This window comes from Bicyclus anynana, chromosome 1 (genome assembly GCF_947172395.1).
Source record: "Bicyclus anynana chromosome 1, ilBicAnyn1.1, whole genome shotgun sequence".
Lineage (NCBI taxonomy): Eukaryota > Metazoa > Arthropoda > Insecta > Lepidoptera > Nymphalidae > Bicyclus > Bicyclus anynana.
In genome coordinates, this window is record NC_069083.1 from 11,746,284 (window position 1) to 11,774,151 (window position 27,868).

Here is a 27,868-nt window from a genome sequence, read left to right on the forward strand (position 1 = left end):
AATAAAAATTCTCTAATTAATTTTATTTTTTTAGTAGTCATTATAATATGAATGAATATAAAAATTCTATTGCATTTCTCACATAGATTAAAGATCTCTGTAAACTAAACTGTCGGGTCAAATGCAAGAAGCTTGAAACTTTACGCTTGTCGCAAAAGCTCAAGCACGTACACAAAACTAACTTCCTTGTTTCAGTATCTTCTGCAGACCAAATATTCTAGCTTAAACGTTTTAAGTTTTTAGTACATCTATACTTATATTATAAATTCGAAAGTAAGTCTATCTAAAGTAAGTATATGAGTCTGTATGTCTAATTACCTTTTCACGGTTAAATGCCTGAACCAATCGAGATGAATTTTGGTACAATGGTAATGGGTCCTTTGAGCAGAACATATATTGGTCTATAAGCGATTGAAATATAAACGAGAACTTGAAAATTTCACTCTAATTTTTGCATATACATTGACTATCGTTAAAATGTAAAATGTAATGATAAATAAATGTGGGTGAAAGGTTACACTACTTATTCTTGGCAGAGGAAGTTGCTGGCGTCTGCCTATATAGTATAAACAGGGTATAAAAACAGATGAATAAAAAGTTAAAAAAAAGAAAAGTATGCTGGAATAAATTCCTAAAAACAACCGCCTTTGCACATACTATTCTTTTTGTTAGTATCTTTGTATAATTGTTTTTGATGCAAAAATACGTGATATTTTGACGTATTTTTGCATAAAAATCATGCAACGTTATATAAAAACTAAATTAAAATGATAAACTACTACTATATTAAAATTCAATCTTACTTCCTCAATCCCATCACAATGACTTATTTTTTTGCAACTAATATTATAATAATGTTTGTTTGTTGCAAATAGGCTCCAAAACTATCCGATACTGTTATCAGATTATACTATCGTTTTTCGTCACCAAAGTTACAAAATACATATTAACATCTCGTTGACCGATAAAACAAACCTTGATCCGCATCAAATTGAATCGTTCAACGGGATGTATTCGGAATCGTGCATCATATTTGAAATCAAATATTATTATAGATATTGTGATCGCAAAATTTCAATTTGTTGCCAGTCAACCAAAAATTAATTAGAATTGTATTAATAAATGAATTGACTAGTTTCAATAGTTTTCAATTGAAGTCGGAATTTCGATAAACATTTTTGACATGCCGTCAGAACATTCTACAAATTTTACCACAAAATTATTTAGCATTGCATTCAACTGTGTGTGGCTAGCTTGTTTGATAACGGAACATGATCTCGGATCGAGTATTATTTATTAACCCTCCCTAAAATAGGAGGTTCAGTATCCATGTATGCATGTACGTATTACGTTTACGATTACGATTACGATACTATTACGATTTAAATGCATGATATAAGAGAGCTACTTTTGTTTCAATAAAGGCGATACTTGTCTACTTACCATCAGATGAGCAATCTGTTTGTTTGTGTCTGTCTGTCTGAATTGTATCATTACAACAAAATTTAATAATTTAAAATTAGTAAAGTTACGGTATTTTTTTTTTTATTCTTTACAAGTTAGAACTTGACTATAATCTCACCTGATGGTAAGTGATGATGCAGTCTAAGATGGAAACGGGCTAACTTGTTAGGAGGAGGATGAAAATCCACACCCCTTTCGGTTTCTACACGGCATCGTACCGGAACGCTAAATCGTTTGGCGGTACGTCTTTGCCGGTAGGGTGGTAACTAGCCACGGCCGAAGCCTCCCACCAGCCAGACCTGGACAAATTAAGAAAATCTCAGTCTGCCCAGCCGGGGATCGAACCCAGGACCTCCGTCTTGTAAATCCACCGCGCATACCACTGCGCCACGGAGGCCGTCATTAGGTAGGTAAGGATCGTTAATTTTATAATGTGGACAGTAATTAATAGATCAAGGTGCTGGAATGGCGACCCCGCACCGGAAAGCGCAGTGTTGGTCAATTCCCCACTAGGTGGACGGTGGTGGTTGTTTGAAAGCCCATGCAAGAGGCCCCATGTCTACCAGATATTGATGATGATGAACTAATAGATATTGTAAAAACTCACTAATACTATAACTAAACGAGCCCTGTATTTCGTACCTATCTCTAACTTCCTACCTTTTTAAAAACATCATTTCTTACGGTTTATTATATTTACTTGTGATTGAAATACTTGTTGCCATAGTTGCATATTGAAGTTGCCATGATCGCTTCATAACAACAAAGTAATTTTAAGTTGCTATCATTCAACGCGTTAGACAGTGATTCATGATGTTAGTTTTAAAACATCTTTTCTGTAGAGTTTTGAACGTATATGTTTGTTATTACGTGTTCAAGTGGTTATACATTAGATACAAGCCAGAACATAAATGCCTATGACTTGAGCTGGATATAATATTCTGTGATTATAATATTAATATCCACCTCTACTACAAAATAAACAAAGACTGCACTAGGCTTTACTATAATCATATACGTATTTCCTAAGTAAGAATCTTTTTTTTTATTTCGAATATAAGAGTAGTCAAGCTGACAGTTTGTTATAGAAATTACAGGGTAAAGATTTCACTGTTATTTTAGTCGACTATTTTAATTGAATCAATACTGTAATTTCGGTTTACTTTATTCATATATGTAATAGTACTCGTAGTAGTAGGTAGAACTTACCTGTTCATATATGAGGAGATTTAGGTAGATACGCAAAGATAAATAAAAGCAGTAAACCTTTTAAAAGCTTCAATTTAATTCTAATAGCCTTAGTGAGTGTCAAGTCAAATTACGACGCTAAAGTCACGTAGAACATTAAACTTAGAGATTAGTTTGTTACTCGTAGCTCTTTAGATGCAGTTCTTTGACCACCGGTTAGTTAACCGCCAGTTGGTATAAAACAATCATTTCTAATTATTAACCGACTTTAAACGACAAGGTTCTCAATTCGACGCGTATGTTTTTTTTATGTTTGTTACCTCGTAAATTATTTATTTTTGTTTGAAAGAATGTACTTCCAGATTGGTCCCATTTCGTTTCGGTAGATACCTTTAGTAATTTAGTGTAAAGTAAAATTAAAATAACTGAATTATGTAGACTATATTGCCCATACTGTAACGTTTACTGTGACTATGCTAGATTACAATAAAAACAGAAAAATAAAATATTTTTTACAAAAAGATTTGACCGACTTCAAAAATGCGTTACTCTTAAAATCTAAAAACAATATCGTACCCCGTGCCCTTTCTATTGATCGGTTTGAAGGTTTTGCCAAAAAAAAAACAAAATAAACTTTATTTAAGACTTAACTGGACCACTGGACTTAAGACTTATTTGACATAGCACCGCCTTCAAACTGATCAATAGAAAGGACATAATAATATGTACCTACAATGTTATTAATGTTTCGCTTTTAGACTAATGCATCTATGAAGTCGGTTAAATTATTTTGTGAAAAATGTTTATTAGTTAGGTAGTTACTTGGTTTGTAAAAGATTAAATCATATTTATGTTCAGGTTCGTGTAATGTTTAAATCATAACGACTATGTTTTATTTAATTTACTATGGTAGAATGAAAAAGAAGCGAAATTTAATAGTATACTATTCAGTGTGATCTACGTCATTACAAAGTTACAAGTAGATCAGCATCGCAGTTGACACTACCAGCTTCTGTTGCATAAACGAGTAACAACCTTGAACAACGTCTATTGTCGGAACTTAGATGTAGTAAGTTACACAACCACTTAGTTTGTTAACTTTAGTGATATCGGTTAATGATATTTCGATACAGATGTGTTCACACGAAAACATAGAGAAACGAGTAACGAGTAATGATAACTAGTAACGAGATATAACGTGTACTATTGAAATAGGGCGTGAAAGTTTAGGAAAAAGAAGAAGAATGTTTTCATTTAGTATGCGCAGTTAATATCAATTCTAGGATTGTCCATTTATAATCCTTTTGTTATATGTATATTGTATAATTATGTACATCTTTCTACCGTTGTATTTTGTACCTTTTCTTATATCACAATAAACCTATTAATAATAAGTGGTAGCCCCGTGTTTTCCCCCACGTAATTCCTGTTAGCGTATAGAAATTTGATGCTACGCGTAGATAAATCAGGTTTCCATAAGTAAAAAAAAATTTCTAATTAAATTAAATATAATAAAGATAACCATGGGTTAATGATTGTTAACAGGTGTGGAGGTACCGGAGTTTGGGGAACCCATCACCAACCTGACCGTCCCCATCGGCCGTGACGCGACATTCAAGTGCATCGTCGTCAATTTAGGCGTTTATCGAGTAAGTAAACAATTATATTGTTATCATTATAATCAATTTGGTGGCTTTTAAGTTATGTTCTTAACAATACTTTATCATTGTTTAATATCGACTCTCCAATAATACGCCCTAAATTGTGAGTTTAAAAATATTAGAATGACATGCATTTTAAAATTGTGTAAAAATTATAATATCACTTTTAATAACAAAATAGTTACACATGAATACATGTTTTACAATTAAAGTTAGGTCGAGTAATTTACTATTTTATGGTACTCGTATGTACGCTTTGACGAATAGTAGATATTCTCTACCTACAATTCTAACGGCTTAGCATGGGTGTAGAATGTTTCAGAGAAATTCACTTGTTATTGATGTGATTAGTACATTATTGTTTTCTTTTGTAAAAAAGTTTTATTAATACATGAGATTAGATAAACTTGAGCATGAAACATAAGTATATAACTTTGTTTTAAAATTTACTTTTAATAAACTCACGACGTTCATTTTATATAAAAATTTTAATAAAAAAAATTCAACCGACTTCCAACTCAAAAATTAACTTAAACTAAAAAGCAAAAAATAACATCTTACCTATGTGCTACCTTCTGATCAGTTTGAAGGCGGTGCCAAGCCAGTGATGTTTTAATTTAAGCCGTTTAAATTACAAAATTTCTGTGGTTCTTTCAGAAACGGTTTTAATTGAAACATGACACTAGATTGGCACCGCCTTCACCGCTTCGAATATTCAGAAAAACATGAAAGGTGACTATCCTCCGTTTTCATCACCAGACCCCCTATGCAGTCACAATCCACATGGTTGGAAAGTTCTCATCAATACAAATAAATCAAGCCCAAACAAAAGGTACCTGCTGTAAATCGTTGACGAGTTCCATCGTTTGTGTTTTGGCTCCATCATCAGACCAACTCCAGACCTTCATAAAATTGAAGTGGTTTAAAATACCTTATGGAAACACTAACAAACGCACTAGCCGTCCCTACAATTTTCAAAAGATCCCCTCGATTTCTCCAGGATGCCATCATCAGATCCTGACATGAAAAAAATGGGACCACCCTGGAATTAAACCCTTCAAAACAAAAAAAGAATTTTCAAAATCGGTCTACAAATGACGGAATTATCGCTGGACATAAAAAAAAAAAAAAAAAAAACATACATACAGTCGAACGTAGAACCTCCTCCTTTTTGGAAGTCGGTTAAAAATACGCTTAATCTTTGCAACCAAAAATGTGAATGTTCCACATTCTACTTTTACAATTAATGATCAATTTTTATTATATTTTATTGATTATTTCCCTTCTTTGGCACTCACGTGAAAACACTTTTTATGGGAAATATCGCAGTGTACCAAAGTGTAGACTACATTATGAGTTAAGCACTAGTTTATTGCCTAAATTACTACAACCAAGTGAGGTAAGCTTATTAATCTTGCATCAATTGACAGGTCATTGGTGTTTACCTAAAGCCGCCGCTATCTCACTGTAAACATTAATTGCATACTAATTTACGAGGTGTCTGCCGAACTACTGTCGCACTAATCATTTGTATTGACTAATGTGATGCAACATAACAATAGCTATTGTTTTACCATCGATTTAATTAATCTTGAGCGAAATTAAGCCTTTGTCTTAACTTCTATTTAAGCCATGAATGTCATTACTAGGAGTATCTAAATAAATTAATTCATAAATAAGCTCACTAATATTATAAATGCGAAATTGGTTCAGCGGTTTAGTGAAAATGCAATTCAGACTATTATAGGACTCTAAAGGTGATTACAAATATAAGAAAACTAATGTCGAACAAAGGTTATGATTCACAACACTTCTCAGGACAACTTAATTAACAAATCAAACTGTAACCAAAATAAAGACCCTAGAATGGCAGAGAATGACCTTGAGTGGAGTCACGTATTTGTGAACGATGTGTGTAGGGTTAAAGGATCCTTTGACTGATATCAAACACTCCCCTTTTCCACTCACTAGTCACTCTCCCCGACTATCCCAAGTAACCCATAATGAATTACACAACAAGAGATGTGGACGGCTCGAACGCCACGAGCACACTGAAACCAACACGAGATCGAGCGACGTCATATCCGTCACAGACTACTATTTCCAATACTAATCGGCGATAACAAGACGGGCAGACTTAATTACTTTCGCATCTATACTTATTACAAAACTGTAACAGGTCCAATTTTGTACGTTGAAGGTATTTTGTAAATTTTAGTTATAGACACATATAATAATCGATACTGAAATATATTTATGTATATTTTTTGTCTGCCTGTCTGTCTGAAACTACTAACTGAATTCAAATGAACAACTGACTAACTGACTGACATAAGAAGGTTATAGGATACTTTTTGTCACGAAAATAAAATCAGGTTGAAAGTTTACATCAATTTTCAAGCGGCCGAAGTTGCAGGCATCCGCTGGCTTTTAATTAATATGCATAAACAATAAAATACAAAAACAATTTTGGAATAAAAAATGGAAGATATTTATTTGACTACATTTTTGGAATAAAAAAATGGAAAATATTTATTTGACGAGAATGATTTTTTCCATTATCAATTTATTTTATTTATGAATTTTAACGATAAATAATTTAACACGAACATTCGGACTGAACGCATAAAGCCGTATCTTTTACAATAAATCCAATTAAGCAAAACCACGCGGTCGTCCAGTTGTTCCTTTTGCAGGCAAGTAAAGCGAAAAAGCTTTTCGTTGTATATTTCATTAATGCGGCTATTAAAAATAACAGTCGAGTTATAAATATGATCCTAGAGTATCAACGTACTATAATGGCCACATTTATATCAGCAAGTCCCATCCCATTATAAAAAACGTGTAATTTGTATAACAAACAAATCGTGCTTTACCTCTTTATACTTATATTATAAAGAGGTAAAGTGTTTGGTGTAGGAAGTAATCTCTGAATTTACTAAACTGATTTTGAAAGTTTTTTTTTACACTAAAAAGCCACGTCATTTTTGAATGTTATAAGTTTTATTTTATCCCCATTTTCTTACGATTTTTTCAAGATAAGATTCTTTTACTTTTTATTAGTTACTAATAAAAAGTAAAAGAATCTTATCTTGGAATAGAAACCCTCGATAAAAAAAAATACAGCTACTGTCAAACCCATTTTTAGGGTTCAGTGCTTTGAAAACTAAAAGTAGATTTATGGAAGTTGTTCTATAAAATTTATATTTTATATAACATCTGTTAGACTGTCGTGATCCGTATTTGTTAATAGTTAATTTTTATGTTAACTAAGTTAAAGGCAGTAGAGACGCAGATGAAGTCGCGGGTATCCACTGGTAGGTATTACACTACATAATGTCCTTTTCGAGAGCTTGTATTTTTATTATAATTATATCTGGACCGTGCATTAAAAATATGAATAGCCAGCTAAGGATATTGTTAAGAAATTACATGATTTATCGTCCTCCACAAGAGATGGGTTATAAATCACTACATTGTTCAGGTGGGTTTGGTGAATACGGACACAAAAGAGGTACAAGCGATCCACAGAGATGACGTGATCACGTTGTCTTTGTCTGTATTTTAGTTTAGGCTTACAATAAAAATATACTATCCATAAAATGTACTCAGAAAAGTAGGTTTTAGAACTATTTGTAGGTATATCAATCACATGTCTAGCAATCGTGACATTATAGTCCAGTCGAGGTAGGAGAAAACTGCGAAATTCGTTAGAATGGAAGGAAACACACTAACTAACGTTGAATACAACGTGGAATAAAATTCAGAGAAAGGCGTATTTTTTTGTGCAAGCCAAAATTGCAGTTTTTATAACTAACCCCTCAAATAAGGGCTTTTTGTTAATATCTCAAAAACTATCAATGATATTCTTTGCTTCTGTTTTAATTCTGAAATGTGTTCTTAATACTAGTAAAATATTTGCATCACACTTCATCAAAACTGATTTTATTAAAAAAACATTTGTAAATAAGTAGTGTAATTTGTAGTCTGCTGCTAGTGTTTAATTCAATTGAACTGCATAATTAATATTATTACCTACCTAATACTCAACTTTGCGCTTAGCTTAAATTAGCCTTACAGTGCAGACTTAGATAAAAGCCAACTAACCAGGAAATATTCTTCCATTAGCCCCTTACCCATATCCAATATTTACGCGCTATTGGTCCGCTAAATCCGATGGCCAAAGCGGGGTCAATTTAGAAATTGTAAATTCCCAGCTGTCCCAAGAAATCCCACTTATAAAGCTTGAACCACATCACTGCGTCAACGGGGTCGTAAAATTCAAGGCACGAGTGGGGAATTTCTTAGAAAATACACGCCTTATTTTTAGTAGTAGTAGCTTGCATTAATCGCAGCTTTTCCTACAATATTATTCAAGTAGGTAGTTTAAATCACAGCACTTCCCGTGAAACAGGTAGGTCTTGCATATTTCTGCTTTCATGGAGCATTGCTGTATTACACTCTGCAGATTGCTGTTGCTTACATGTTGTTAAGGGTTGACGAGTGGAAGCTGATGTATTATGGAGCGTTTCCTTGAATACCCTCTCTTATCTGTCTACCTGATACCTGATGCTACCATATAGGGTTTATAGGCCAGGCAGAAAAACGTGTGAGTCGCTATTTAGGGTTCTACGCTAAGTCGCCAAGAAAATTTCTTCATGTGTCTATGTTGATCTAAATTCTATGCGATGATTTTCCCCGAACACCAAGAAATGTCTCGCCATTTTCTTTGAAATGCCCACGGCGGTTCCGCTCTGTTTGTACTCGTAGATGATGGATTTCCACTTAATACTCGCTCTTATAGGCTATTAATAATAAATAAATAAATAAAAAAGCCATTTATTCTGAAATTTCTTCACGTTTTATTTTTGTTAGCATTGTTTGTAAGAATATATATATACTTATTGTTAGTTAGGTAGTTCGTATGTTGTCTTTTATCTCACAAATATTTTTACAACATACTAAAAAGAATTAAGGCTATCTCTAATATCGTCAACTATTTCTAAAAAAACTTTTTTTAGAAATTGTTGACGATATTAGTTTTTTTTTTTAAATGCCTAGCATGCGTCAACGACATTTTGTGAAGAGAAAAATACACGTTGTCGACCAATAGCGGTGGAGTTGTCTTCAATTCTCTATTTGTTTCGATATTTTCGACTCCGCTATTAGTAGTGTTTGTCTTTCGCTCGTCTCTAGATATTATGTCGTCGTGCGTATCTAGAATTCTGAAGCCTATTTGCTTACTGATTTCATTTTGTATTAACAAACTAACGCTTTGTCCAGGTGGGCTGGGTGAAGGCGGACACGAAGGCGATCCAGGCGATCCACGACCACGTCATCACGCACAACCACCGCGTGTCTGTATCGCACGCTGACCACTCTACCTGGTATCTGCACATCAAGAGTGTGCAGGAGGAGGACCGCGGACAGTACATGTGCCAAATCAACACGGATCCTATGAAAAGCCAAGTAATTATACCTTTTTTTGTCCATAATCTTTCTGATTGTGTAAGTGCCGTTAGACTCCTTTATGCAGCAACCTCAGCGGCGACATCGCCTGGTGGGGTGTGAAAGCCGAAGCAACTATCTGACGCTTTCTTTAGGCATTCTAAATATTTATTAGAAAATTTTGTTGTGCTTTTAATTAAAGTGGTTTGTTAGCTAATGTTGTTTGTTGCTCCTTAATGGACCTCAGCGGTGACTTCACCGTGAAGGCAGAAGCAGAAGAGAAGGGATGGGAATGGAACGACTCTTTAAGCGCGTCTCCTTTATGACGTGAACCTCGGCGTAGAGGGATGTTTGGGAAGGGTGTTTTGACCTGAGTGTATCAGTGCGCCGTATGCCGACGTGGGCGCCATGGCGTGGTGACGTAAGAAATTCACTAACTTTGACGTATGGTAGTGGACATTTCTTACTGGAAGTCTACTAACTATAGACTATCTCCCTACCAAATTGCATCTTTGTACTTCAAGTGGTTTTCGAGATTTCGTGATGTAGCCTTAGCCTTTAAGCAGTAGCCTTTCGCATTTATATATTTAGATTTATCAGCTACCAAAGCTATAAATTGTTAGTAACTCTTAAGTTACATGATCTTAATTATTTATTGGTAACTGCTCAAAATTAAGATTATAGGTAAACAAAGACATCATCAGGCTTTTGACAACCCTTCGTGGATATCATAGATAGAGAAGATAGATGACGTTATATTTGTAGTTTTTGTTGACATTGTAGTTTTTGTTTAGGGAATACGAAAAATGCGGTTATTATGGGTTTGATGTTAATAATATTAGGCAGCAAAATTACGTCAAAGTTAGTGAATCAGTCAGTGACAAAAATATATAAACTAATATATATGTCATCCTTGCGCATGCTAATCTTCTCTGTGTCGTTCCAATTTTAGTATATGCTTTGGCATTACATATACTAAAATTGGAACGATACAGAGAAGATTAGCATGGCCCCTGCACAAGGATGATACGGCCCTTCAGTGACTTCTGTGGTAGCTTCAGCGATCAGCCCCGACATATACCTAATTCTATAATAACGAAGAAAAAATAAAAGAATAACATAGCGCCTGTAACTCGAAATTCTGTGCTATCGAATCAATATAATTTTGAGCGGCGGATACTGTCACACTATCTCCACATCAAACGTTCGGGAATGAAAAAAAATATTGAATTAAAAAACGCGTCAACGAATTTATTAAATTGCATGCAACAAATAGTTTAACATGGAAAATTCGTGCATGCAACTAAATACCGCCGTAAAAATTTGGTGAAAAATTATGGCGTTGTATCAATAAAGTTACAACTCACAGGCAGTGTAGTGCAAATTGCCTCTTCTGCCTATTTAACATTCGACGCTCGCTTCAATATATCGCTGAAAAGGTTTCAATTAATTTAAAATGTGATTATTGAGCCGAAAGGCTGTACGAAATAATTCATCTTCTGAAAGCCCGACCGTAAATCAATCTGGTCCGGACACTATTTATCCAAAACTCATTATTCAAACTCAAAGCATGTACCAACTATCTGGCGGTTCCTTTAGGCATCCTAATTATTAGAAAATCTTCGTGCTTTTAACTAAAGTAACTAGTTCATTAGCTTAAAGTTTAGGATGTGCACTACGTTTGTATTATTCTTGCAAAACATTTTTCCTCGAATTATTTATTGCTCGTACAAGTAAATATATTACTATTAGCTGTATATGTTTAAGTTCTTACGGTTTGCAAATTCATCACTTTTAAAATCAAATTTTTAAAAATTGTGACTTCTACACACTACGAAAAGTGTAACGTCAAATAGGAACTTAGGTGTTATCATTATAAAACAGTGATTATTACATGTATTATACAGTGTATTACAATACACTACCTAACTTTGTCTTGTTGTATTTCGTAAGCCTTGCAATCGCTGCGTCGTTGCTTGCGTATGTATTTTAAATTAGGCTTGTGTTCAATTTGAAAGTAGTTTTAAAGTGATCATATATTTTCTGTAACAGATGGGGTATTTAGAAGTGGTGATACCACCAGACTTCATACCCGAAGAGACATCAGGAGACACCATGGTGCCTGAGGGAGGCACTGCTCGGGTGTCTTGCAAAGCCCGGGGCATTCCTCCGCCACGTGTTATGTGGAAACGGGAAGATGGACAAGAAATAGTTGTAAGAGATAGCACTGGAGCAAAGACAAAAGGTAAACATCATTTTCTGTACTTAGTCTATCAAAAGATTTGTAAACAATTATCAACCTATATGAATAGCCCATTTTAGGGCCAGGCCCCTCTGCTTATATGGATGAAAGTTTAGAGCTTACACTCTCTACGCCGCTAAAATATAGGTTGCATTTATGATAACGTTTATTTCTATAACGACCACTATCTGATTTTATCAGATAATGACTAGTCCATCGAGGCAAGACAACTTAACCCACCAACCAACGAAACTGACTCCGGGCTGCTATTGATGATTTCTTGTAAGAAATAAGTACTTTAATAGCCGGACTGGTAAAAGAAAAAGTTCGACTGCGATTTCACTCGTCTTATGTGAACGCTAAATTGATTTTCAGTAGGTACATCTATAAAGATAAATATACTTTATTTGCACACCACAAAGACAAAAACAAGTGAAATAAAAAACAAATTAGGAAGAGATCAGCATATAAAAGGCGGCCTTATCGCTAAGTAGCGATTTCTTCCAGGCAACCTTCGGTTTAGGAAAACTTAAGGACATCAGCAGGTGGCGTAAAACAAAAATAACCATAGTACCTATTAGTAATACACATACATACAAATAATTTACATCCTAATACATAAACAATATTACACAAATACCTACAATAATGAATAAAATGCATATCAAAATATACTAATAAATACATTATATTGAAGAGAAATAATATATACAGATCGTCTTTACTGTACCAGATAATGAGTCTTTACGGCATTTTTATAAAATCAAAGGCGACTTCAATACGTTTAAAAGTACCTAACTCACTTTAATATAAAGTATACATAAGTAAAAGTATACATCTTATATTGTTAATATTAGTAATTAAACATAAATAAATAATAAACGAACACACAATTACACACAATACAAGATCGTAACAGGAAACAAAGAATCTGATAATCGTCGAAGCAATTAGCACTACACTCTAATGTAATAACGTAGAAGCAATATTGGTTTCAGAAAATGCTTTGCGGATTTTATTAAGATTAGGTTGGTATGCTTAGCGTGTTATCCAATTATCGAAGTCAATTTTTCTTGTATGGTTGTCGGGAATTTTTTTTGAGATATTTACTGATCACATCACACTATATATACATACATACATATACTAATACATAAATGCGAATGTTTTTGTGTGTGTGTGTAAGCGATTTGGCTGAAATTTGGAATAGAAGTAGATTTTACTCTGGATTAACACACATGGCTACTTTTCTTCCCAGAAAAATCCATGGTTCTTGCGGGATTTGTGAAAAACTGAATTCCACGCGGACGAAGTCGCAGGCATCCGCTAGTTTATAATATTATGCAAAACACAAGATCTATTTACCTTTGGTCCAGAACTAAAAAAAATAATTAAAATGTGTTATTACGAGTAGACCAGTGTATTATAAACATGTAATTTTTCTAGCAAATAAATGAATTCTGATTCTGATTATAACAATACTGGCGGCGACATTAAATCATTTCCATCATTTATTGTATTTTCACTGGAGAATCATGCATAATAGAAAAAATTGGGTTAAATAAAGTTTTTATTAATTGACCCACAACCCAAACACATCATTATCAACCCATATTCGGCTCACTGCTGACCTCGAGTCTCCTCTCAGAATGAGAGGGGTTAGGCCAATAGTCCACCACGCTGGCTCAATGTGGATTGGCAGACTTCACACACGCAGAAAATTATGAAAATTCTCTGGTATGCAGGTTTCCTCACGATGTTTTTCCTTCACCGTTGACGTGATATTTATTTTCTTAAAATGCACACAACTGAAAAAGTTGGAGGTGCATGCAATCATATCATATCACAACACCCAAACATATTAGGTACATATTAAAAGTGCAAGCCAAATAATAACAGCTGTAATAACCAACATACTAGACGTTGTGACAGCAATATATTCCAGATCATACAAAAATAAATTAACTGAAACATTACCAGCAACTAGCAAGAAAATTCCAAAAGAGAAAATGTTTTTCATGTAGATAACGGCTACTTGCACTTTTTAATAAATCATCCAGAAGCTTTATAATTAGAAAAACTGCAGCGCTCGGTGACCTCAAATTACAGCGAGCTCGGCGGCCGCGGAAAAATATTTCATTTGTCTTAGTACATCTGAATAGCGTAAGGACGGCATTGTTTTTCTGTACATATACAATACGGACGTCTGTGTGACCGCATTATTTTGAGGCGCGACAATGCGACGATGGCCCGGATGAACTTCGAGTCCAGTATTGTTCGGAGTTTGTCGTAATTAGTACAGTTCCAGTGTGAATGGAGTCCTACCTCTCATTGTGGGAATGTTAAAATGCTTCGGATCTCGGAATGGACCCACTTCTGGTTCACTTTTGACGTTCCTTTCTCTTCCTTGAGCGAACAATACTTCGGTTTCCTCGCTGAAAACAGAAATAACTTGGTTTAAAACTTGCTTTAAGTCGCGTTTGTTTTTTGTGAGCCCCCTTAGATATTTAGTAGTTTTAGTATTGTTCGGAGTATGTCGTAATTAGTACAGTTCGAGTGTGAATGGAGTCCTAGCTCTCATTGTGGGAATGTTAAAATGCTTCGGATCTCGGAATGGGCCCACTTCTGGTTCACTTTCGACGTTCTTTTCTCTTCCTTGAGTGAACAATACTTCGGTTTGCTCGCTGAAAACAGAAATAACTCGGTTTACCAAAGTCGAGTTTGTTTTTTGTGAGCCACTTAGATAATTATATATCTATTTTTATAGCGGCAACAGAAACCTGTGAAAACTTCACCTGTCAAACAATCACAGTTTTTTTTTATTATCTACAAGTTAGCTTGTTAGGAGGTAACAAAGCCAAGTTAGCCCTTGTAGGAGTTATCTCACCTTGAAGATGGAAGCGGGATAACTTGTTAGGAGTAGAATGAAATCCACACCCCTTTTGGTTTCCACGCGACATCGTACCGGAAAGCTAAATCGCTTTGCGGTACTTCTTTATCGGTAGGGTGGTAACTAACAACGGCCGAAGCCTCCTACCAGGCAGGCCTGAAAACCTAATTAAGAAAACCTGAAACATGAAACCGCAATCGGCCCAGCCAGGCTGATTGAGGTTTCATGACTCATATACGTATTTGTGACATGCTCACCAAGACCTTACTTATGATACCAAATCCATAGTGGTTATCTCGATTCTCTCTTCGATTCGAATATTTTGACACCTCGTTCATTAAAATTGGTTCAGTAGTTTAGGCGCTACAGTGGAACACACGTAGATATACATACATACATACATACTTGAACTGCCAAAATCATTACCCTTCCTTTTGGCCTCGCCGTAGTCGGGTAAAAAGTACTTCATAGTTGGACAAATAATTCATCTAATATTAACTGACGAACATTCAACTTGCAAGGACTACACGCAAAAACTGGTATGATACTTCGTCGTTGTACTCAGGTAGGATAATAACTTGTATCTTAAGTAGAATTTATAAGTTAATTCACATCCACCCCAGTAGATCCACTTCCGTCATTATCTAACACTGACAAGTTATTTTCCAAAAGACTCGAGTCTTTTAGCTCTTTTTTTACGACTCTCTTTGTTTTTAGGCCACTTGAAGGCTTAAAGACCGAATAGCTCTTTTGCCTCGAGTCTAAATCTATTTTAAGAGTCTTCGTTTTCAGAACTTTGAGCAAGCGATTTAACGCTAACAAATTCAGGATTTTTTTTTTAAGAATATTTGTCATAACTTATAATTTGACCAATATTCCCATTCCCCTTCAACTAGTCTAGTAATGACTGTACTAGAGGTGGGTACGACAATAGACCAACGGGGTGGGGATCGAATCACTGCACCTCCGATGAGTCCGTCCGATCTTACCGTTGAGCAATTGAGGCTCTACTAATTAGAAGTACTGTAAAAATAAGTAACTTAGACCAGCAACAATTTACTTTATCGTCACTCACCATCAGGTGACCTGGCCGCATCTAGGCCACACCACACACAGATAGTGACCTCAAATAATAGCGGAACTCGGTGTCCGGGTGGAAAATTATTTCATTTGTCTTAGTTTATTTGTATAGCGCCAGGACGGCATTGTTTTTCTGAATATGTTTAATAACAGGAAAGTCTATGTGACCGCATTTTACACGCAACAATACAACTGGCTTGTAGGAATAAAAGGTGCTACCAGTATTGTTTTAAGTTTATTATAATTAGTAAAATTTTATAATAATACTTGGTACTTTTAAATTTTTATACGCTCTGCGAACACACGAATGCCACAGAAGGTTTGATAAAAAATGAAAATTATACCTAATAAAAATCATTGACCTCTTATAATAAAAGAACGCACAATCATGTAAAAAATTTCCCTCAACAACTGGCCAATTTTGTTTTTACAGTTTTAGAATTATTGGTAAAGAAAATTATAAAGGTCCTTAAAGGTTTTTAATATTGTCCAATATTCAATGATATCCCAAATTCAGAGCAAATTCGGTTGAATTTGCTCTGAATTTGGGATATAATAACGATTGAGTTAAAGGTTGAATTTGCAAATGCGACTAATCGAATTGAGTGCTAAGAAGTAGTGTTTGGCACTCATTGAGTGGGGACGCAAGCTGTCATAGCCCAGTGGAGATGACCTCTGCCTCCAATTTCGGAGGTTGTGGGTTCGAATCTGGTCCGGGGCATGCACCTCCAACTTTTCAGTTGTGTGCATTTTAAGAAATTAAATATCACGTGTCTCAATCGGTGAAGGAAAACATCGTGAGGAAACCTGCATACTAGAGAATTATCTTAATTCTCTGAGTGTGTGAAGTCTGCCAATCCGCACTGGGCCAGCGTGGTGGACTATTGGCCTAATCCCTCTCATTCTGAGAGGAGACTCGAGCTCAGCAGTGAGCCGAATATGGGTTGATGACGAGTGGGGATGTATTTTGGTCGCTGATTGTGCATCCACTTTTTTATAGGAGATCGATGCTAATAATTAATTTTCATTGAAGTTTAGTCAAGTAGGTACATAACTAGCGCCTTGAAAATAAAAATGCATTTTTTACAGTGAAAAGAGTATGCAAGTCAATTCTTTTTCATTAAAGTTCAGTCAACCACGTAATTTCATATTTTTCACAGCGAACATTTTCATTAAAATATATTCAATAACACGCACCTCGAAATAAAAAAACCAAGTACGTACCTTGAAATTTTCTAATTCATACCTTCTCTAATTATGAGTTTTGTAGACATGAAAAATGCCCCCTAGACCACTTATTCGTGCTCCAATTAAACCACAACATGGTACGCCCATAACTTTGGAGTGAGCCAAATTTTGTTTGTCCCTTTTTCAAGAATTTTAAGTTAAAATCTCTAGCGGTGCTGTTTTTGACGAAATCTCCTTTTTTACCATTTTGCATTGATACTTATTCGAGCGTACACTTTTTATACAAAATAACTTTGAGGAAAAAGCCTTATTTAACATTCGGTGCGTAAATAATTTGCGTTATTAATTAAGATTAACAGAATTATGTTCACACTTAATTATTCTCTACGTTAATAAAATTTATTAGGATGAATAAATTCACGTAACAGGGTAAACGCCTCAGTCGTACCTACTTTCGGGATGTAGAATAAATTATTTAGCATTATTTTTTAAGGTTTTATAATAATTGGACGTTGCTACGGCCGGGATGTGGGACTCGCTGATTTGACCTCAATACTTAGTATAAAATTATCATTGGTAATACTGGTCTGAGAACCGAATTAGGAACGATCATTACCCATATGTATTCGCTCAAAAGCGTTTTAAATCAAATTTAGTATATACATCTTGTACCTACTCGGAATATATTTTAACTTGAACACAAAGGACGACTTTGGGCCCAATACGTTACAGAACAAAATGACGTTACAGATTATAAATCAAAATCGCACAAAAATAATTTATTTTTAATGTATTTTTTGTTGAAATAGTGCATTTTATTTTAATTAACTTGTCCATATCTTAATTATGCAAATGTCAAATCAAACGGGTAGTTTTATACTATTATCTAATAAACTAGGTTTTTTATTTGACGATCTCGGCGGCGTCCGGGCCTATACACTCCAGCGAAAACACCCTTCCAGAACGGCCCTCTAAGTATCTGCCACCATAAGTCCTCATTCGCACAAGAGTTTTTTTACTGGACGTTAAAAAGCGTCAAAACATATGTATTCCCAAGTTTAACTTCACACAACAGTGTTTTTAAAACGACGCTTTTTTTCGAACAGTCTTGCATTTTCAATTTTTAGGCGTTGGAAATAGACCTTCATTTAACTTTAAACTATATTTAAACGATTATGAAACACGGCTAAAACTCACGTGATATTAGGTTGGAGTATGCCCGACTAGTTTCAAACCCACACGGGGCACTTTATAATGAGCTGGTTCTTGCACCGCGGCACGATCCAAACTGTTTGAAAGTAGTCGGGCATACTCCGACATAATACTCCGATAATCGTTTAAATTTACTTCGAAAATATATTTCAATGCTCTTTTAATGTACGTTATAAAAACTCTCGTGCGAATGAGGGTTAATTATCTCATTGTCTTTCATACAAATGTTAACATACGATATTGTTTGCAGTGCTAACATACCAGGGTGAAGTGTTGAAGTTGACGAAGATATCGCGTTCCGAAATGGGCACGTACTTGTGTATCGCCAGTAATGGCGTGCCACCCACAGTTAGCAAGAGGATTCACATAAGTGTACACTGTAAGTTGATATTTTCATATAGGCGCTATCGATGTGAGTACATTAGAGATAATGTAATATTGTATGCGTAGTGTGTTCAACTTGGTAGTACTTGTGGTTATTTTGTTCGGCTTCGGATAGTTTCAAAGTTCAACTCTCACAAGAAACGAGCATGTAGATCCTGAATGCCTGATCATACGTATGCTGTCTAGTGAGCAAGATTTGCAGAGATATGAGCAAATGCTTATAGCGATTATGCTGAGGAGAGATATAAAAAGACGAATAACAGAAAAGATAAAATAAGTAGACTTGACATGAAGAAATGCGTCGCGGTGCCATATTGACTCCGGAGTAATTTTTTTTTTTTTTTTTTTTTATTATTACATGCTAAGAGGATTTATTGTCTTGGATACTGTAACTATCAGGCTCAACTTGCGAAAGCAATGATTTAAATATTTCACCAATAAATCTGCTCAGGTAAATAACTTTACCTTAAAAGGGTAGTCATAATAAAACCATATCAATAATATCAACATATAACCACATCATAACGATAATATGTGCGTTGAAAGTGCGGCATAGAGGTAAGCGAGCGTGAATAAAAGAGTAAACGTACGTAATTAACTAGAGCTTTGGAGGTCAAATTCAGTTATTTAAAAATTAACTGTGAAAGAATGCGATACATTAAATGCTACATACGAACGTGTTTAATTAAATTTGTAATTACTTCTGTCCTCGTATTAATTATTATTTTAATAGACGGATACGATCGTTTTGTAAATAATTTATTATTTTATGAGTTGATAAACCTTTTTCAACATCAAAGGGATTTCAATTGGTTTTTTTTTTTAATATATTTCAATGAATATTTTGATTACACTATGTTAATACGTATATATGTTCCCTTTGCCTTTGCCTTTGCCTTTGGATGTAGTAGGACTAACCCTTTTTATGTGTGTATTATAGGAAAACATCAACATAGAAGAAACGCGTTATTAAATTATCTATATTATAAAGCTGTGTAAAGAGTTTGTTTGTTTGTTTGTTTGCTTGATAATGCTTGCTAATTTCAGGAACTACTTACTGGTCCTATTTGAAAAATTCTTTCAGCGTTAGATAGCCCACTTATCGAGGAAGTTTATAGGCTTTATATTATCTCTGTATTTTAACGGGAACGAGAACCACGCGGATGAAACTTCGGCGTCATCTATTCAGTATAATACAAAAGGGCGTTTGATACTCGTTTATCAAAAAAAAAAAAAATTACAAGCAGATGATAATAATTTAATAGTACGTTTTTGCATTATCGATACTCGTTCAGTTTTAGTTATTAGCCACGGTTTATTCGCCGTAGCGAATTTCTTTTTAGTCGCTTGATATTTCACTGCGCGGAAATTCGCTAGAAAAATGTCTTATGGCAAGGCACTAACACACTAACAAGCTTGTCAAACACATGTGGTTTTAGACAACATGTGTTTGACAAGATTCTTAGCGTGTTTCCGGCATTAGAAATATATTACATCTGCTATTCATTAGTGATAACCAATAAATAATAGATAACGCTCACAGTTACATTGCGAATAGTTTGCCTAGTTAAATTGCGGCCAAACACATTTTTCGGACAAAATCTAGTAAACCATGAACTAGATCAAATGCAACCTAATAAAGTTAAAGTAAGCTTTAATTTGACTTACTAAACGACTAAATAACTGATGAGGGTATTTAAATAAAATTACTGAATATATATCTGGTAACCCAGTTGCAGTGTGAAAGCAGGCAACCTCTCCTTTTAAAATTCTTTTGGGTATTTATTTATTATTTATTTATTTGTGCACCCCAACATAAGAAAATACAAATAACAAGACAGAAAAAAAATATAGCACAGAAGTAGGATACAAAAGGCGGCCTTATCGCTACGTAGCGATTTCTTCCAGGCAACCTTGGGAAAATGCAAAAACACGAGAATGCAGGTTATATTTAGGCAGGGTATATTCTATTAACTAGTGTACGGTTTTTTTTTAATTTACCAATGAGGGAAGGAGATTAATGAATAAAAAAAATAATCGTTTAATATATAGGCAATCTGTGTGCAATGTGTCAATGTAAATATTTTCTATCATTTATTTCATATGCCAAACAAAAAACAGATGAGGGCATATATTTCTTATGCTGGACCAAACCATCTTCGGAAACTAAAAAGAATATACAATATATGAAAATTAGTTAAAGCTGCATAACAAAATTGTATTACTTTTTCCGTACTCCATCAACGTAGTTTCAGAAGACCGCACTAATTAACAAAAGACGCAATCCGGCGTAAACTGAAGGGGGAAGCTGTCTCAGTAGATAATAGCTCAATTATTTTTCCGTCTTTGCGACCATTGTAGTCGGTAATCGCAAAATATTGTTCTATTTACTCATAATATAGTTCAGGGGTTGTAAACTTTTGGAGTTCTCTACTCAGTTGCTGAAGACCACTTTAATTAACAAAAGACGCAATTGAGAATACACAATGGGGCGGCTGAATAGATTTGCGACTATTGTATTCAATAATTGCATACAGTTCAGAGGTTTGAAAGTGTTTATTTTGAAGTCGTAATGAAAAAGTAGTTCAGTGTCAATGTCGACTATGATAAATACAACCTATAAAAACTTCTTAAACATTATTCTGTATTTTATATCACAACAACAATACAACACAGTATCACAGTACAATATATTGATATGAAGTTCAGTTGAACTTTGATTTCATAAAACTGGTTGATTGATTTTGATAAAGACTAATCTACTTTTATATAAAATGTGATTCTGTTCTGACTCCTAATTCACGATACATAGTTTTAAAATCTTCACTTTTAATACTTTTAGGCATATCATTAGTTATATTACATTTCTTTTGATTTTGTTGTTTATGCATTTAAAAATATTTTTAATTGGAGTCCTTGCTTGATAATCGATTTTTTTTGTATAGCCCCCGGTATGAAAAACATATGGGTAGTAAAATTCGATGAACGAATACGTTACGTTTTTGTGCACAACCTATTCTGCGCACCTGTCACCGTGCGCTGCCGCCAACAGCGAGAACACGGACTAGAACGCGCCCGCTCCCAGGAGTACGCTGTTGGCGGGCGCGCACAACGCGGTCTGCTGCTACTTGGTTGCGCACCTTTCACTTTTCAGGCATAGGTATTGAGACGTACATAGTGTATGCTGCGGGGCAACAAACAACTATTAAGACAGTCAATCTGAAAGAGTAAATTCCATTCGTACGTCGGAGCTGACACACACTTTTTTTTACTTAGCGTCATGGTTATGATTATGTAATGTTAAGAGGATTTTGTGCAATGTATGTTTTATTTAATTTACGTTATTTTGCAGTTCATCCAGTGATCCAGGTCCCCAACCAGTTAGTGGGCGCTCCGCTTGGTACTGACGTCACCCTGGAGTGCTACGTGGAATCATCACCCAAGTCCATTAACTACTGGGTTAAAGATCCTGGTAAATATTTCATTTTGAACCATCATCACCCTTACCAGCCTATTTGTATGACCCACTACAAGGTCACGCCTCCTTATAGGGAAGGAAATTTAGAGCTTTAACCCACCAAGCTGCTCTAATGTGGGTTGGCAGGCAATAACTTTGACTTTATACTTTTTTCGTGACGCACTGGTAGGCACGATGTATTTACAAGAAGCATTCGATCCCCAGCTGGGCCGATTGATGTATTCTTAATTGGTCCCGGTCTGGCTGGTAGGAGGCTTCGGTCGTGGCTTATAACCATTCCACCGACAGAGACGTACCGCGAACCGATTTAGCGTTCCTATATGATTTCGTGTAGAAACCGAAAGGGATTTTCATCCTCCTCCTAATAAGTTGGCCCGCTTCCATCTTAGATAGCATCATCACTTACCATCAGGTGAGAGTGTTGTCAAGGGCTAACTTATCTTAATAAACCGGTAGGTACTGGCTTAACGTAACTTTCCAAAGCAAAACGGACATACGCCATCAACTTCTGGACTGAGATTTTTGTTGACAATTTCATGTAAAAAATAAAAGGTCAATAATTTGTATTCTGACTCGAACCCAGGACATTAATTGAAGCCACATAAGCTAACCACTTTCCTAACGAGCCAGCATGTTACTTTCAGCATTATACTACTAATATTTATTTACTTTCAGCACGAGCAGTTTTATTAATATTTAATTTAAACCACGTTGTCTTAATTGTTTAAAAAACAAGTTGAATAGATATCAAATTCAGTCTAGACACTATAAACGTACCAAGTAAAAAATAAATGTAAAAAATAACGCCGAAGCTTTCCAACAAGTATTTAAAAATTCAAAAAACGCTAATAGGATTATGATGAACTTGGGTAAAGCATCAAGTAAAAAAAGAAACAAATTATAAAGCGGATATAAAACTCTAGGTGTCTGCCCGAAGTTTTTACATTTTTCATAAAACTTGGCGGAGGAAAGATGAAATTCTAATATTGGATTTGAAAGCAAATGTTTAAAGTAATAAATTTTGCCACAGGTGAGCTAATAATACCATCTGAGCACCACGAGATGGCTGTTAGACAAAAGTCCATGTTTGAGGCGGAAATGTCGATGACCATTAAGAACATACGGCGCGAGGACCTCGGAAGCTACATATGCGTTGCCAAAAACTCGCTAGGAGATGTGGAGAGCAAAATCAGATTATACGGTATGTTACATCTATAATAATTACCTATCATTAACCTTTACCCTTAACCTTAGATCGCTTCGAAGTTAAACCAGCAAAATGCCTAATTGCAGATTATTCTTAAAATGTTTGCATTTCAAAATGTCTAATCATCGTAAGTAAACCATTGGTCAAGTTAAACATTGTGATATGAGTACATAAGACTAGGATTCACACATTTTTTTTTTATTTTATTGTACAAAAAACAATAATTAGGTACATAAATAGCCATCCTCATAAACTTGGAGTTTTTGGGTGGATTGCGAGTTCACCATTATGTTAAGTTATTATTTAAAGTAAAATTACTTATAGACATTAGTTACACAATTAGGCACTATATTTTATAATGCCTAACTTTATCCCCTAGCGAAGTGCATCTGTTAACCCTCCCCTACCGCTCGAGATGCATGCACCCTTTACATATTTTAATAAGTTGTTTTATGGTTAAGTTAATAACACTAACCAACACTAAGTACACATCGTCATCAACCCATATTCGGCTCACTGCTGAGCTCGACTCTCCTGTCAGAATGAGAGGGGTTAGGCCAATAGTTCACCACGCTGGCCCAATGAGGATAGGCAGACTTCACACACGCAGAGAATTAAGATAATTCTCTGGTATGTAGGTTTTCCTCACGATGTTTTCCTTCACCGATTGAGACACGTGATATTTAATTTCTTAAAATGCACACAACTAAAAAGTTGGAGGTGCATGCCCCGGACCGGATTCGAACCCACACCCTCCGGAATCGGAGGCAGAGGTCATTTCCACTAAGTACACATAACAATAACCAATGATAGAGTTAGGTAAGAGCATGTAGAGTTAGGACTATGCAAACAATAACTATACTATCTTTGTAGTTCTTTATATGAAAATTATTTTGGTGGGATCTACTATTACTACTTAGCTTTAGTCACAACGCAACGACAGCACTTCAGTCAGATGCAAGTAGTTAAAACAGTACGTACTCGTACATAGTTTTAACCTACCGTGAGTTGTTAGTACTCGTAGTTTAACACAACAAAGCATAGTTGTACGGTCACGTACTGTTAGAAGTAAAGTGTAATTCTGTTGCTATAATATTATATTATTTTGTATTAGGTATAGATTCTTTCGTTAGATGGCTTTGGTTGGTAGCTCAGATGAATTATATAGGGACGTTACCCCAAAGTATATGATCAACGATCTAACGCGTTTATGAAAACTGTTTCTATATAATCGATGTTTCATTATTGTAATCGTTTTCATCGTGTAAAGAGCTCCCGTATGTACTACACCTATTATATTTAAACCAGATAGGTTTTACGAGAGGTTTATTGCATTTGCTATTGTACAGGAGTAACACGTAAACTTGGTCATTAAATCCTGTGAGAAGCACGTAGAAGCGTCGTAGCATCGTAGCAGTTTCATCGCCTTTTTCTTTTTGGTTTTAGTAGGACCAAACAAGCACAGTGCATATTGACCATATCAATATTATGCACATAATTACTCATTAAATCTCAGATGTGCCTAATTTAAATTATTTTCTAAGTGTATTATTTTTTAAAACATTGGCTTTTAAAAGTTATTATTCCACCCTATTTAAACAGCCTTTTTTGTCTGAAAGGTATATATATTTTTAATGTCCCTGACAAATGTAAAATTTCATGGTAATCCATTGGTTGTTTATATAGGAAAGTGTTTTAAGCAAACAAATTTATATTCTCAGTATCAGTAATTATTTTCTATGTAGACCCATTGGTGTATAAAAAGCTCTGACGTCACACTAATATCAGCACTTTTTTACAGAAATACCAGGTAACGATAGACATATCTACCAATACCCCGACGAGAGGACCACATCTGACGACGATTATGGTACCGAAGTCTACGACGACATCGACGACCAAGAATCGGAGAAAAGCAACCGAGTACCAGATCGAGCCAACAAATGGTATTCCAACGACGGCAAAGTTATTACAACTACTAATAATGCTTCGATTATTACGGCAACCATGATTATTTTGGCAATTTTAAGTTTTTTAGATAACATATCTTAAATTGTGTACAGATACATTGTTTGTATAAATCAAAACTATTTATAGTTGTGAGTGTGTAACAGCATATTGAAAATGACACAATACTGTATTATTCTTAAGCATGTTTGTATGGATGAGCGATTTTTTTTAATTTTAAAATAGTGCGATTTTTTGTAAGAACTACAATGACAAGTTTAATTGTATATTTTAGATATTAATATTTTTTAATTTGCATAATGTACATTCCAATAATATTTATTTTTTACATTTTAATTGAGACAGGTAGGTATTTTAAGTGACGTAATTTATTTTGCCAAAATTTTTATTTTTCACAATTAATCATAACGATTTAGTGCTAATGCCACAAAAAATGTCAATACAGTTCTTAGTTAACTCCAAACTTGCTGAACAAAAAGAAAAAAAAATATTTTTAGTATTTTTTTTTCTTTTATTGATTTTAAACTATTGAGCATTGTAATATCCTAATTTTAATTATAAAATATATGTTATAAACAATTTTATAATTATTATCCTTATAATTTTAAATTCCAACTAACTTTAAACCTTGATTCACAAAATTCGAAATTCACAAAAAAATACCTATGCAGCTTGCGGGCATTCTCACTATTTCTAATTAGTTAAATTTATAAACTACCAAACTTAAATTCATGCAACATTAAAAGTACCCACTGGTATAAATAAATTACTGTTTTAATGTTTTAGTTTAGGTTAATCCGCAGTATAAATTAAATTCCATATTTAGTTACGTATTTGTAATATCGGCACGGAAACATTATGGTACAATGACTGGAAACTGAACAACAGTATAATAAATATTGCATGTAAGTGTTGCATGAACCAGAACATACAATTTTGCTATTTTATCGTGATGGATATACAAATTGAATATTGACAAATTTAATTAGGTATAGATTTATGTTTAATTTTAATTTACAGATTTATTTACTGCTTAAAAGTAATCGAAACAGCTAAAAATATAGAAATTTGTTGATCTTCTACAAGCCACAGGTACATATATATTACATATCTATTTTATCAAAGTACTTTACAAAGAAGAACTTCAGCTTTAGATATCAGCTTTCAGAGGCGACATCCTGATCTTATACTAGAGTTTCGCTAATGAAAGTAGAGACTGAAATCACCCGCCAAATTTAAAAAATCATTTAAACAAATTTAAAAAAAAAACATGCGTTTTCATAATTTGTTCATAAGATTTCAGTCTCTACTTTCATTAGCCAAACTCTGAGAAAGCATATTTGTTACATAAGTCTAAAACAAATTAAACACCTGTCTAGAACAACCCATTAATAAAAAAAAAAATACCCAACATTACTGAGAACAACAAACAACATTTTTCCAAATAGGTAAAAATCAACCGATATGAACTTACTAAGCGATTGAACATAAAAGTCGAATTACTTTGGGAACCAAGTTAAATTCAGATGTTAAACAATATTACGTGTGAATTGTAGCAGACAAATAACTTCAAAGTTACGAATTACTTGAAAGCTTTTTGCTTTTTTATTTAAAAGTGGCCTATTTAGCTTTAATATTATTACATTATCATTATCAAACATTTTTTAAGTAAAAAATGAGGATATAATTATTATTTTTTCCGTTAAATTCAGTCTTTTTCATTCAGGCCTCAGACAGCGCGTAACGTGATAATAATTAGAATTAACTTGTATATAGATTTTAATGTAAGTCGGAATAGTTAATGACATGATTGTAATCGAATTAATTTTACATTTACTTCCTACATTTCATAGTAATGTAACAGAGATTGTTTTTATTAATAAATATGAAAACATATTTATATCTAAGGATAAAGGTAAACAAAGTTTTATAGGGATAGAAGAATAAAACATAATGTGTTTTTAAATTCGCAGAAAATATAACTGTTACAAGCTACGCGGTTTTATATCTTTTACTCTTAAGCTGGTTTTTACTTCATTTTAAGAAATTCGATTATAATATAATCGAGATCGATTTCGAGATTATTAAGACAAATTTATTTTTTGTCTAATAATTAAAATTGCTAAGAACACAGTTATGTAAAAGATATATATAGTCTTAAACTTATTTATAGTAAATAATAATATAGATAAATATATCAAATTTATATTGGAAAATTATAATTAAGACAATTAAATATTTGTAAATAATATGCAGTATTATTATTTTATTAGGTGCTCATCTCTTGAACATTTATACGTACTGATTATAATATAAAAATATATGTTCATTTTCGGATCTTGTGATTTTCAAATGCAACTTTAAATTATCTTTTAAAAATTAAATTAAAATAATTATTTATGTATTGGATAGAAGCAGTCGTTACTATGCGGAAATTCGTCATGAATAGATAATAATT

General features: G+C 34.1%; 1 protein-coding gene, 1 non-coding gene and 1 pseudogene across 2 annotated transcripts in view; 2 read left to right on the forward strand and 1 right to left on the reverse strand.

Moving 5' to 3' along the window:
- Positions 1–27,534, forward strand: part of LOC112053092 (lachesin-like) — a 105,256-nt gene extending 77,722 nt beyond the window's left edge. Inside the window, exons 3-9 of the mRNA XM_024092380.2 lie at positions 4,198–4,301; positions 9,597–9,782; positions 11,814–12,006; positions 18,624–18,752; positions 22,110–22,229; positions 23,266–23,436; positions 25,244–27,534. Coding sequence (XP_023948148.1) covers positions 4,198–4,301; positions 9,597–9,782; positions 11,814–12,006; positions 18,624–18,752; positions 22,110–22,229; positions 23,266–23,436; positions 25,244–25,494 — 1,154 coding nt within the window. The 3' untranslated portion in view covers positions 25,495–27,534. The remainder of the gene's footprint in view (positions 1–4,197; positions 4,302–9,596; positions 9,783–11,813; positions 12,007–18,623; positions 18,753–22,109; positions 22,230–23,265; positions 23,437–25,243) is intronic.
- Positions 10,644–10,737, reverse strand: LOC112053094 (U6 spliceosomal RNA; annotated as a pseudogene).
- On the forward strand, positions 10,713–10,820 carry LOC112053093 (U6 spliceosomal RNA). Its single transcript, XR_002887360.1, has one exon. It is a non-coding gene; the product is annotated as a U6 spliceosomal RNA (small nuclear RNA).
- Positions 27,535–27,868: the final 334 nt, after the last annotated feature.